Below are 13,041 nucleotides of genomic sequence, written 5' to 3'. Positions count from 1 at the left end.
GGTGTTAGAAAGTGGTCTAGTTTCATTCTTTTACAAGTGGTTGACCAGATTTCCCAGCATCACTTGTTAAAGAGATTGTCTTTAATCCATTGTATATTCTTGCCTCCTTTGTCAAAGATAAGGTGTCCATATGTGCGTGGATTTATCTCTGGGCTTTCTATTTTATTCCATTGATCAATATTTCTGTCTTTGTGCCAGTACCATACTGTCTTGATAACTGTGGCTTTGTAGTAGAGCCTGAAGTCAGGTAGGTTGATTCCTCCAGTTCCATTCTTCTTTCTCAAGATTGCTTTGGCTATTCGAGGTTTTTTGTATTTCCATACAAATTGTGAAATTATTTGTTCTAGCTCCGTGAAGAATACTGTTGGTAGCTTGATAGGGATTGCGTTGAATCTATAAATTGCTTTGGGTAGTATACTCATTTTCACTATATTGATTCTTCCAATCCATGAACATGGTATATTTCTCCATCTATTAGTGTCCTCTTTGATTTCTTTCACCAGTGTTTTATAGTTTTCTATATATAGGTCTTTAGTTTCTTTAGGTAGATATATTCCTAAGTATTTTATTCTTTCCGTTGCAATGGTGAATGGAATTGTTTCCTTAATTTCTCTTTCTGTTTTCTCATTATTAGTGTATAGGAATGCAAGGGATTTCTGTGTGTTGATTTTATATCCTGCAACTTTACTATAGTCATTGATTATTTCTAGTAATTTTCTGGTGAGTAAGCGTCTTTTAATTTCATGGCTGCAATCACCATCTGCAGTGATTTTGGAGCCCAAAAAAATAAACACTGTTTCCACTGTTTCCCCATCTATTTCCCATGAAGTGATGGGACTGGATGCCATGATCTTCGTTTTCTGAATGTTGAGCTTTAAGCCCACTTTTTCACTCTCCACTTTCACTTTCATCAAGAGGCTTTTTAGTTCCTCTTCACTTTCTGCCATAAGGGTGGTGTCATCTGCATATCTGACCACTTTAGTTACTTGTTAAACTTTTCTCTTTTCACAAGTCTTTCTGGAAGGGACTAACTCAGAGCTGAGCTCTGCGACTTCAGACATGGAGTGAAAGCCTCTGCAATACATGCTGTTCTAAAGAATAATTATATTTAAGTTGTACAAGTGCTGGCTTCAGAAGGGAACTTGTCTAATCTCCCAAGTGGCCAGGAATGCACGTTTGCTCCTCATGGTGTACATGTGTAACTGACTCAACGACTCACTTTTCTTTTGACTCAGCCACAGGGCATGTGGGATCATAGTTCCCTGACTAGGCATTAAAACTTTATCCCCTGCCCTTCAACCACTGGACCACCAGGGAAGTCCCCCTTCCATTTTTTTTTTTTTTTAAAGAGTACGGTTGTTTCACATATTACAAGGGCTTCTATCTAGGCCACTATTTTTGTGTCCATTCCTGCAAAAGCGCCCACAACTGGTGGGAACTCATACCAGGCAAGGTTCTGACCATCACAGCATTTGGGAGGGAGAGTCCTCCCCCACTCCCCTGTCTCCACCTGGGAATGCTGCTCTTGTGCTCACCTCACCTGCGGCCAGAGGATCGTGACCATAGGGCTTCCAGGGGCACTTGTTCACCTGTGACCTTTTGGCCATTTGGGCTTGCTACTGCCAGCTCCATCCTTCTTCCATCACAGTACTTTGGCTGGGCTTCTATGCTCTGGGCCTTTCCTCCATTCCATGAATTTTTATTGATGCTAATGATGCTATCATCAGCACTACCAAGCTCTGGGAAAAGAGAGATGCTTAGACATCACCCTTCCTTGAGTTGCTCATAGACCATCAGGTTTCGAGACTCTTTTCCCTGGAGAGATTGCTCTTACAAGACATAAGCACATCAAGCAGCATGAGAGACCAACAATCATATGAGTTTGCTGCTTCCTGAAAGGTGCAGTAGGAAATGGTGTTGTGGTTTGGGGAGCGGAGAACCAAAGCGTGATGGAAGTGCTCCTGCATTGCCATGGCACCCACCCGGTGCTCCATAAGAACCTCTGGGGAGGTTCCTGCCCAGAGGTCAGAGAGCTGCCACGGCTATAAGTCTGGATCTCTGTTGCTTTGGGCTCCGGCAGCTTCAGACACCAAGCTGCAGTAGCTACACGCATCCCCACAGCACAGTGAAATCGAATCCTGCCAGCCACCCCTCCCTCACAACTGCCTCCCTTGATTTCTCCCACCAAGAGTGAGACTGAAACAGAACAGCCCGAAGGGCCCCAAGCCAGGAAGACCAAACTCAACTTAGTCATGCAGCCGGGGTAGGGGTCATCCGGACACACCCATCCTTCCATGAGCAGCAGCTCCCAGGGGGACCACCAGCCTTGTGGTCTGTATCCTGAGGCAAAGGAAAGGGGAGGTATGAAAGGAGGGGATCTTGCTGCGAAGTGTGTCCATCCCAGGTAACGGTAGCCATAGCGACAGGTACCTCCCATCTCTCTGAGGCTTTGGAAGCATTTTGCAGTCTTGCAGCATCACTTCAATCTCCTCCTAACCCAAACCAGCAATGAGATGCCCTTAGTGGATGACATTTGCCTGATTCTGCTCTCCTTCCTGCCCCTCCCAGGTGGATAACGACACCATTACCTACTCCAACTTCCTCAAAGCGACTGCTTCAAGAAGCATCATCAATAGGAAGAGGGACCTCCAAATTCACGTCAGCTGCAAGATGCTCCAGAACACCTGGGTTAACACGGTCTATGTTACTAATGACACCATAGACATTGAGAACACACAATACGGCAATTTTGACGTGAACATTTCCTTTTATACATCCTCTTCATTCCTGTATCCGGTGACCAGCAGCCCATACTATGTGGACCTAAACCAGAATTTGTACCTTCAGGCTGAAATCCTCCGTTCTAACCCTTCCCTAGCCTTATTTGTGGACACCTGTGTGGCATCACCGAATCCCAATGACTTTACATCTTTGACCTACGATCTCATCCGGAGCGGGTAAGTAGCGTCTTCTGGGAGTGGACTTCAGCTTTTACCTGATAAACTCATGCCCAGCTAGCCCAGAGCACAAGGAATGCAGACTGGGCTCCAGTAGCTCAGGCTTCAGCAGCCAGGCTATCATTTCTGGGTATCTGGAGAACTCAGGGAGTCGTCAGTTGTCATCCAGCAGTTTAGCTATAAAGTAACACTAGACCAAGTGACTAAACTCCAGCCGAGTCTTAAGGTTCCAAAGATATGCATGTAGCAGGAGCAACATTGATTTTGAAGCAGACTGCAGTTGAGAAGCCAGCTCAGTGCCATGCTAGCTGCATCACCCTGGATAGAAAATCGCACCTCTCTGAGCCGGTTTCTTCAGCCATCAGATGAGTGTAGTGAAGCCCTTATCCCAGTCTGTTGGGAAGGTTAAACAAGGGGTAGATGGCGCAGTGGATAAAGAGGCTGCCCAGCAGGTGGTCCACAGGAGGGTTGTGAAGGGAGCAGGTGACCCCGTGACCGCCATCCTCCCCAGAGGACGTGCACTGCGTGGTCGGGTGGCATGAGGAGTGCAGCGCCTTGCTGAGAGCTCACAGCCACTCCTCTGCTCCTCCAGGTGTGTGAAGGATGAGACCTACCAAACCTACCACCAGCCCTCGTCCAACATCGTCCGCTTCAAGTTCAGTTCCTTCCACTTCCTGAACCGCTTCCCCTCCGTGTACCTGGAGTGCAAGATGGTCGTGTGCAGGGCGTATGACCCCTTCTCCCGCTGCAACAGAGGCTGCATTGTGAGGGCCAAGAGGGATGTGAGCTCCTACCAGGAGAAGGTGGATGTTGTCCTGGGACCCATCCAGCTGCAGGCCTCGCCCCAGAAGAGGAACCTCGGTAGGTGGTCCCCCTCCCACACCCCCATCTGCCTGGGACCCGGACTGTGGACCACAGGGACTCAGGCTGCTTCTGTGGCTGTCCTATTTCCTCTTGAATAGGGCACCTGTGCTATATGACATGGAGTCGATACAGAGTCGAACTAGACCTGGTTCCCGTGTTCTTCCAAGGGCTTCTGGTCTGTGGGGGGGATGCATGTGAGGGGTTTGGTCAAGACAGTTCTAACCTGGGACACAGCATACCTGACACCTTTATCCTGTGAGTTCTGAATACCGATCTCACACTCATCCATGAAACAAAAACGTTAATACTTAGCTCTTAGGACTGCAGAGAGGGTTACATAAAACACCGTTAGTTACACTGCTTTGGCCTCTGCCTGGTACAAGTCATTGGCTGCAAAGATCAGTGACTTTGTTACCATCATATTGTCATCAATGTTAACATTAATGATCACATTATTACCTATGATGATAACAAACTGTACCTTCAGGGTTGTGACCTCAGGGTCTGTGCAGGGCCGTGTAGATCCAGGCAGGACTGGTTTATTCTGACAGCTCCTAGCGGTTAACCCTGGAAAAGCCATTTCATTTTCTGCACCTGGAATGGGGAGCAGAGTTCCCCTGCTGTGCTGTGCTGTTGTGGGTGCAGATGAGGTTATGTTTGCAGAGGGATTCCCATCATTTCTGGTCCAGGCTGGGCCAGGTCAACAAATGTGGTGGTGTTAGTGGTGGGGCAGCAGTAGCTGCCACAATCCCCCCTGAAGGCACAGGCTCATCCTCACCGAGGGTCTTTGACAGCTCCCTCCCTCCCAGGGCCCAGACCCAGGCCCTCCCCTAGTCTGGCTGCTTCCAGGCTCTTCCCTCACATTTTCAGCATTCCGGGCATTTTTGTTGTTGTTCAGTTGCTCAGTCGTGTCTGACTCTTTGAGATGCCATGGACTGCAGAATGTCAGGCACTGTCCTTCACTATCTCTCAGAGCTTGCTCAAACTCATGTCCACTGAGTCGGTGATGCCATCCAACCATCTCATCTTCTGTCGTCCTCTCCTCTTGCATCCAATCTTTCCCAGCATCAGCGTCTTTTCCAATGAGTTGGCTCTTCACATCAGGTGGCCAAAGTATTGGAGCTTCAGCATCAGTCCTTCCAGTAAATACTCAGGGTTGATTTCCTTTAGGGTGGACTGGTGTGATCTTTGGAAGATCATCTCTGGAAGGTCTATTATGTGCTAGGAGATAGAACTAAATAGATCAAAACCCCTGCAGCTCCAGCAGGAGGAGACACAGCTCCATCACAGGTCACCTGCCATGGCAGGTGGAGCTACAGAGAGAAGGAAGGTGGGGCAGGGACCGGACAAAGGGTGCCGATGGGGCACTGCTCCTGTCTCTCCTCTCTCTCTATTCCCACTGACACAGCAGTAGCTCAAGGTCTGTGTCTCTGCCCCTTGCTGGGACCTTTGTAGCCATTCCCAGATGGGGTCAAATGCCCCAACTCCCTCCCTTCACATCCATTAGGCGCCTTCAGCCAGAGAGACTATCCCAAAGCCCATCTCTGCCCTTATGTTTAGAATCCTTCATTGCTCCTAAGAGCTGACAAGACACTGTGAAATCTCCCAAGGCTGACACTCAGCTGCCCTTGAGGCGGGGGAATCTGACTTCAGTTTCCTGAAAAGCACTCCTCTCTCCCTTTATTTTTTTCCCTCCCACCAAATGGTTCTGATTGCCATCACCGTGCCCTGGGACCCACCCGCCCACCCTGCCCTTACTTGTCTCCCCTTCTCCTTCCCTGCTGGGCTCATCCTGACCTCAAGTCTCCTCTCCTTCCCAGACCGGCAGGTGGTGGACATAGAGGAGGAGACCAGCACCCACGGGAGCTACCACACTGCCACCATTTTTGCCGGGGTCCTCGTGGTTATGGTCGTGGCCGTGGCAGCCTTCGCACTGGGGCGGAGAGTGCGGGCGGCCTGTGCCCAGCCTCCAAGCACTAAGATGTGAAGCAGGAGGATGTGGTGCTCAGACCCAAGTCCCTGTGCTCTGGAGCCATGTGAGGAGGGAAGAAACCAGCATCCAGAGCTTGGTACCCAGAGCACACAACTGTGTTAAACTCTGGCCTGGTGAATGGTGGGGGTGGATGGAGGAGGGGGGGTGAGAAAAATGAGAGCAGGTTTCCCCCAAAACACGGGCTCGGCACAGGGACAAATGTCAGGCAAGCAGGTCAGGGACCTAAAAATCTTGCCTGTAGCAGGGATCTTACACACTAGGAGCACTTGTTGTGGATAGAATTTCTTTTCTGACCTTTTAGGAACCAGATTCTTTGGCCTGTGGTGTATATATCTTAGCCTTTCCTTGTTATAGGGCAAGCTGAATAAAGAACTTTTTTCAAAGCAACTGTCAGATTGGTCACTTGTTTCCGAGGCTGCACCCAGCATGGACCTCTTCATGTTTGGTAGACGGGTAGAGGGGCTCCCGCAGGAATGAGAATGGCCACGGGGCCCTTCGCTGTAGTGACCCCAAGACTGGGGAGACTGTGGAGTGAGCAGTGGACAGACAGGACCGACACAGCTTCCCAGCCGTTTCCAGTCACGGCCCCTGGGGGTCTTCATAGGCAAGGTGACCGAGGGTGGGCAGACTGCCACCCACCCCCATATCTGCCTGCCTCCCCTCCCAGACCCATTACAGCCTCTGTAGAAGAGCCCTGGGGACACTTCCTTCTTGCTATGAGTCCCTGATGGAGCAGGTAGTTTCAGGAGGCCAAGGCTGACCTGAGGGCCCTGGGGCAGCATCAAGCTGGGGCTGTGGGTTGAGAGGGTGAAATGTTAGGAGCTTACAAGGGGTCACAGGACAGAAACCAGCAGTGACCCTGGACACATCTCCTTCCTCCCATATGATCTCCTGGGAGGTGTGAGGAGGAGAGTGGATTTGGTGGAGGGTCAGGGAGTACAGGAAGTGGGAACCTTTAAAGTCTTTGTGAAGGCGTCTCCCGCCAGGCTGACAGGGGGCCAGGTTGACGCTGCGGCAGAGGGTTGGCCATGTGGCCAATAAAACCTCTGTCCTTTGGCCAATGGATCCTCATTTAAATCACTCTTGTTTGATGAAATACTAATGGCTGGTGGGGTGAAGCTCAGGGGTTACATGGGAGCTGGGACCCCCTGTCTCTCCTACAGGCAGGACCTACTGGAAGGACCAGGAGCCAGCCAACCTCATGGGGACTGATGAACATCAACCCACCCAATGACCATCAACCAAGAGAGGCTGATGAAAATCTTCTGCTGGATCTGGGGCCCCACTGTGGGAGGCAGAAGACAGACACAGCTGGTGCTCTTGGATCTCTGACCAGATCTCCTACTAGAGCTGCCCTTGGTTCTGGACTCATGGTCACTGCAAAACTGCTAAGACAGGAGAGGAGAGTGTGGGGATGGAGGATGGGGACAGGGCAGAGGAAGAAAGACACAGAGATTCACAAAAACATCCCACTCCAAATGGACCTGTGAAACCAAACGACAACACATAAAATAGACGAAATGCTAAACACGTTGGCCAATGAAATCAACAATTGGAACAGATATTCACTCTGGATTAGCTTGTTTGGGTGAATGTTTTAACAAGGTGGGCTTCCCTAGTGGCTCAGATGGTAAAGCGTCTGTCTGCAATGCAGGAGACCTGGCTTCGATCCCTGGGTTGGGGAGATCCCCTGGAGAAGGAAATGGCAGCCTACTCCAGTATTCTTACCTGGGAAATCCCATGGACCATGGAGCCTGGTAGGCTACTGTCCATGAGGTCACAAAGAGTCAGACATGACTGAGCGACTTCAGTTTTCACTTTTAACAAGGTGAATTTTAGGTAACATAGGATGAACCATTTTAAAGTGTGTACTTCAGTGGAATTTGGTATAAGTACCATGTTGCTGCTGCTGCTAAGTCACTTCAGTCGTGTCTAACTCTGTGCAACCCCATAGACGGCAGCCCACCAGGCTCCTCCGTCCATGGGATTTTCCAGGCAAGAGTACTGGAGTGGGTTGCCATTGCCTTTTCCAAATCACCATGTTGGGCAACCACCATCTCTGTCAACTTGCAATGCATTTTCAGCAGCCCTAAATGAAGCTCTGTGCCCATAAACGGTCATCCCTCTCCACCTCCATCCAATTGGAAGATTAACACTACCTCGAAACCATGAATCTTTTATGTCTTTATGGATTTACCTAGCATTCTAGATTAATTTTTTAAGATTAATTTTTAAGAACACTCCTGCAAAGATTGTAATTGGAATCTTAAAGGTGACCAATAGTATCATTGAAAGCATAACTTTTAATATTTCTAAAAAAAATTATTTTGAAATAACTTAAAACTCATACAGGCACAGATTCTCAACAAAATCATAGTATACTGAATCCAGCAATGTATAAAAAGAATTATGCGCACAGTCATGTGGGGTCTATTATGAGTACACAAGTCTGGCTCAGCCTTCAAAAGTCAATTATTGTAATCTAGCACATCAAAAAGGCAAAAAAGAAAAATCACATGATCAGAACAATATATGCATGAAAACACTTGAAAGAATTCAGCTCATTCATCAGAAGTATTCAGAATGAAATAGGAACAGAGAGAAACTTCCTCAGCTTGTTAAAGAATATGTATAAAAACCCCATAGCTGGCATCATACTTACTGAGAGACAATGCTTTCCCACAAACATCTGGGTCAGGGCAAGTATATCCTCTCTTACTACTCATTTTCAGTATCATACTAATTACTGAAAAGTTTTGTTTCCAGTATGCAATAGGCAAAGAAAGTAAGTAAAAAACATTCAGATTGGTAAGGAAGATATACACTTTGTTCACAGATGACATGATCATTTCTTAGATAATGTGAAAGAATTGTTTAAAAGAAAACTACTTGAAGTAATATATGATCATAGTAAGGCTGCAGAATAAAAAGGTTATTACACAAAAGTCAATTGCTTGCCTATATATTAGCAATGAACAAGCAAAAAAATTGAAATAAAACCTATATAATTTAGTTTAGAACCCCAAAATGAAATGCTGAGGTTTTAATTAAACAAAATTATTTCATGATTTATATGAGAAAACCCACAAAACTCTGTTCAAAGACATCAAAGGCCAGCTAAGTGAATGGAGAGACAATCCATGTTCAAGGCCAGGAAGACTCAGTATTGTCAAGATCCCAAATTGAGCTATGAATTCAATGCAACTCCTTTTGATATCCCAGCAAGTTATTTTGTGGGTATTGACAAGCTGATTGAAAGCTTTATTTGTGGAGGGAAATGATTCAAATAGATGAGAAATTATTGAAGGAGAAGAACAAAATTGGGAGACTGACACTATCTGACTTCACAATTTACTACAGTGCTACAGTTACCAAGAGAGTATGATCAGCTCACACAGCTTAATTAAAACAAAACAAAACAAAATTGCTCAAAAAAATGCAGAAGTCCTAAACAGACATTTCTCCAAAGAAGACACACAGAGGGCCAATAGGCACATGAAAAGAATCAATACCACTAATTATTAGAGAAATACAAGTCAAAACCACAATGAATTATCACCTCACACTGATCAGAATGGCCATAATTAAGATGTCTACAAATAGCAAATGCTGGAGAGAGTGTGGAGAGAAGGGAACACTCCTACACTGTTGGTGGGAATGTAAATTGGTGATGCCACTATGGAGAACAGTACAAAGGTTCTGTACTTAAAAACTAAAAATAGAGTTAATATATGATCCAGAAATCCCACTCCTAGGCATATAACCAGAGAAAGCTCTAATTAAAAAAGATACATGCACTTCCCTGGTGGTACAGTGGTTAAGAATCTGCCTGCCAATGCAGGGGCCATGAGTTTGATCCCTGGTCCAGGAAGATCCCACATGCCACCACGGAGCAGCTAAGCCTGTGCACCACAGCTACTGAAGCCTGTGCTCCACAAGAGAAGCCACTGCAATGAGAAGCCTGTTCACCTCAACGAACAGTAGCCCCGATCTCCACAACTAGAGAAAGCCCACAGCAATGAAGACTCAGTGCAGTCAAAAATAAATACAGAAAAATAATTTTAAAAGATATATGCACTCTAATTAAATAAAATACATCATTGCAGCACTGTTTACAATAGAATGACAAGGAAGCAATTTAAAGCCCATTGACAGGTGAAAGAATAAAGAAGATGTGGTGTATATATACATATATAGAGAGATACATACATACTACTACTGCTAAGTCGCTTCAGTCGTGTCTGACTCTGTGCGACCCCATAGATGGCAGCCCACCAGGCTCCCCCGTCCCTGGGATTCTCCAGGCAAGAACACTGGAGTGGGTTGCCATTTCCTTCTCCAATGCATGAAAGTGAAAAGTGAAAGTGAAGTCGCTCAGTCGTGCCCGACTCTTAGTGACCCCATGGACTGCAGCCCACCAGGCTCCTCCGCCCACGGGATTCTCCAGGCAAGAGCACTGGAGTGGGTGCCATTCTCCATACATACATACTACTCATCCGTAAAAGAATGAAATAATGTCATTTGCAGCAACATGGATGGATCTAGAGGTTGTCGTACTAAGTGAAGTAAGTCAGCGAGAGACAAATGTCATATGGTATCCGTTACATGTGGTATCTAATCATATATCTTGGTTCTTACACACAAGAGTTGAAAACATTTTCACACGAAAGTCTGCACTCAGATATTATGCAGCTTTATTAATAACTGTCATAACTCAGAAGTAACCAAGATGTCCTTTGGAAGGTGAATGGGTCAGTAAAGTAGAGTACATCCAGAAATGGAACATTTTGTAGCACTAAAGAGAAATGAGCTATCAAACCACAAAAAGACACTTGGAAGAAACTGAAAGGCATATTGATAAGTGAAAGACGCCAATCTGATAAAGCTCTACACTGTACCATTATAGCTATTGGACATTCTAGAAAAGGTAAAGCTATGAAGACAATAAAAAGGTCAATGGTTTGAAGGGCTTAAGGGAGAATGATGATGATGTGGAGCCCAGAGGATTTTGAAAACTGTGATAATACTCCATGTGCTATTATAACGATGGATCCATGTCATATATTTTGTCCAAAGCCATGGATGTTCAACACCAAGAGTGAACCCTCATGTACACTATGAACCTCAGATGATTATGATGCTTCAACTCTGATTCATCAGTTATGACAAATGTTCCACTCTGCTGAGTTTTGATGTAGTAGAGGAGGCTGTGCATGTGTGGAGCATGGGTTATGTGGGGAACCTCTGTTCCTGTCTCACAATTGTGCTCTGAATCTAAAACTGCTTTAAAAAGCAGTCTCATGATGGAACTTCCCTGGTGGTCCAGTGGTTAGGACTCCACCCTTCCACTGCTGGGGCCCATGTTTGATCCCTGGTCAGGAAACAAAGATCCCACAAGTGATATGGCATGGTCAAAAAATGGTCTTATGAAAACAAGCGTAATGAGACAGATTTTAAAAATAAGTATTTTACCCATTCATCCATTCATTACTTCTTTGATTTAATAAATATTGTTTGTCAAAAAAAGAACTAGCAATTCAAAGTTTTCTGCTTCAAAAAGCGATGCTTCCTGAGAGTTTTTTCTAATAATACAAAGTGAGTTTTATTTAGCACCTAACATATGAGATAATTTCACGTAAATTATAAGAAAGACTTGACAGAGAAATGAAGGGTACTTGGTGAAATTTCGTCACAGGATGTAATGGATTACAATTTCCTGAGAGTTTTTTTAAAAAGAAATATAACTCTCAACAAAGTGTATATAGAGGGAACACAACTCAACATAATAAAAGCCATATACAACAAGTCCACAGCTCATATAATGCTGCTGCTGCTGCTGCTAAGTCGCTTCAGTCATGTCCGACTCTGTGCAACCCCATAGACGGCAGCCCAACAGGCTCCCCCATCCCTGGGATTCTCCAGGCAAGAACAATGGAGTGGGTTGCCATTTCCTTCTCCAATGCATGAAAGTGAGAAGTGAAAGTGAAGTCGATCAGTCGTGTCCGACTGTTAGCGACCCCATGGACTGCAGCCTACCAGGCTCTTCCATCCATGGGATTTTCCAGGCAAGAGTACTGGAGTGGGGTGCCATTGCCTTCTCCAAGCTCATATCATATTCAGTGGTAAAAAGTTGAAAGCATTTCCATCCAAGATCAGGAACAAGTCAAGGATGCTCACTCTCACCACTTAAATTCAACATAGTATTGGAATTCCTAGTTACAGCAAGCTGAAAAGAAAAATAAAAGGAATTCAAACTGGAATGGCTGAAGTTAAATGTCACTGCTTACAAATGTCATCATAGTATAGATGTGTTCAGTCACTCAGTCGTGTCCAACTCTGCAACACCATGGACTGTAACTCACCAGGCTCCTCTGTCCATAGAACTTTCCAGGCAAGAGTAGTGGATCAGGTTGACATTTTCTACTCCAAGAGATCTTCCTGACCCAGGGATTGAACCCGCTTTTCCTGCATTGGCAGGAATTTTGTCAAATGTGTTGCACTGAACTTTGTGTGGATCACAACAAACTGTGGAAAATTCTTCAAGATATGGGAATACCACACCATTTTACCTGCCTCCTGAGAAATTTGTATGCATGTCAAGAAGCAACAGTTAGAACCAGACATGAAACAACAGGCTGGTTCCAAATTGAGAAAGGAGTACGTCAGGCTGTATACTGTCACCCTGCTTATTTAACTTATATACAGCGTACATCATGCGAAACACCAGACTGGATGAAGCACAAGCTGGAATCAAGATTGCTGGGAGAAATATCAATAACCTCAGATATGCAGATGACACCACCCTTAAGGCAGAAAGTGAAGAGGAACTAAAGAGTCTCTTGATGAAAGTGAAAGAGGAGAGTGAAGAAGTTGGCTTAAAGCTCAACATTCAAAAAATTAAGATCATGGCATCCAGTCTCATCAGTTCACGGCAAATAGATGGGGAAACAATGGGAACAGTCAGAGACTTTATTTTCTTGGACTCCAAGATCACTGCAATTGTGATTGCAGCCATGAAATTAAAAAATGCTTACTCCTTGGAAAAAAAGCTATGACACACCTAGATAGTGTATTAAAAAGCAGAGACATTACTTTACTGACAAAGGTCCATCTAGTCAAAGCTATGGTTTTTCCAGTACTCATGTATGGATGTGAGAGTTGGACTATAAAGAAAGCTGAGTGCCAAAGAATTGATGCTTTTGAACAGTGGTGTTGGAGAAGACTCTT

The 13,041-nt window shown here is 45.5% G+C and overlaps 1 protein-coding gene across 25 annotated transcripts in view; it reads left to right on the top strand.

The window, feature by feature from the left end:
- DMBT1 (deleted in malignant brain tumors 1) overlaps nt 1-6,201 on the top strand; it is a 53,732-nt gene extending 47,531 nt beyond the window's left edge. For all 25 annotated transcript variants that reach the window (XM_010859206.1, XM_010859212.1, XM_010859210.1 and 22 more), the window contains 3 exons: nt 2,569-2,957; nt 3,550-3,818; nt 5,642-6,201. In XM_010859206.1, the coding sequence (XP_010857508.1) occupies nt 2,569-2,957; nt 3,550-3,818; nt 5,642-5,808 (825 nt within the window). In that variant the 3' untranslated portion in view covers nt 5,809-6,201. The remainder of the gene's footprint in view (nt 1-2,568; nt 2,958-3,549; nt 3,819-5,641) is intronic.
- Nucleotides 6,202-13,041: the final 6,840 nt, after the last annotated feature.

Source organism: Bison bison, unplaced genomic scaffold (assembly GCF_000754665.1).
Source record: "Bison bison bison isolate TAMUID 2011002044 unplaced genomic scaffold, Bison_UMD1.0 scf7180017864456, whole genome shotgun sequence".
NCBI lineage: Eukaryota > Metazoa > Chordata > Mammalia > Artiodactyla > Bovidae > Bison > Bison bison.
This window is presented reverse-complemented; position numbering and strand designations above follow the sequence as displayed.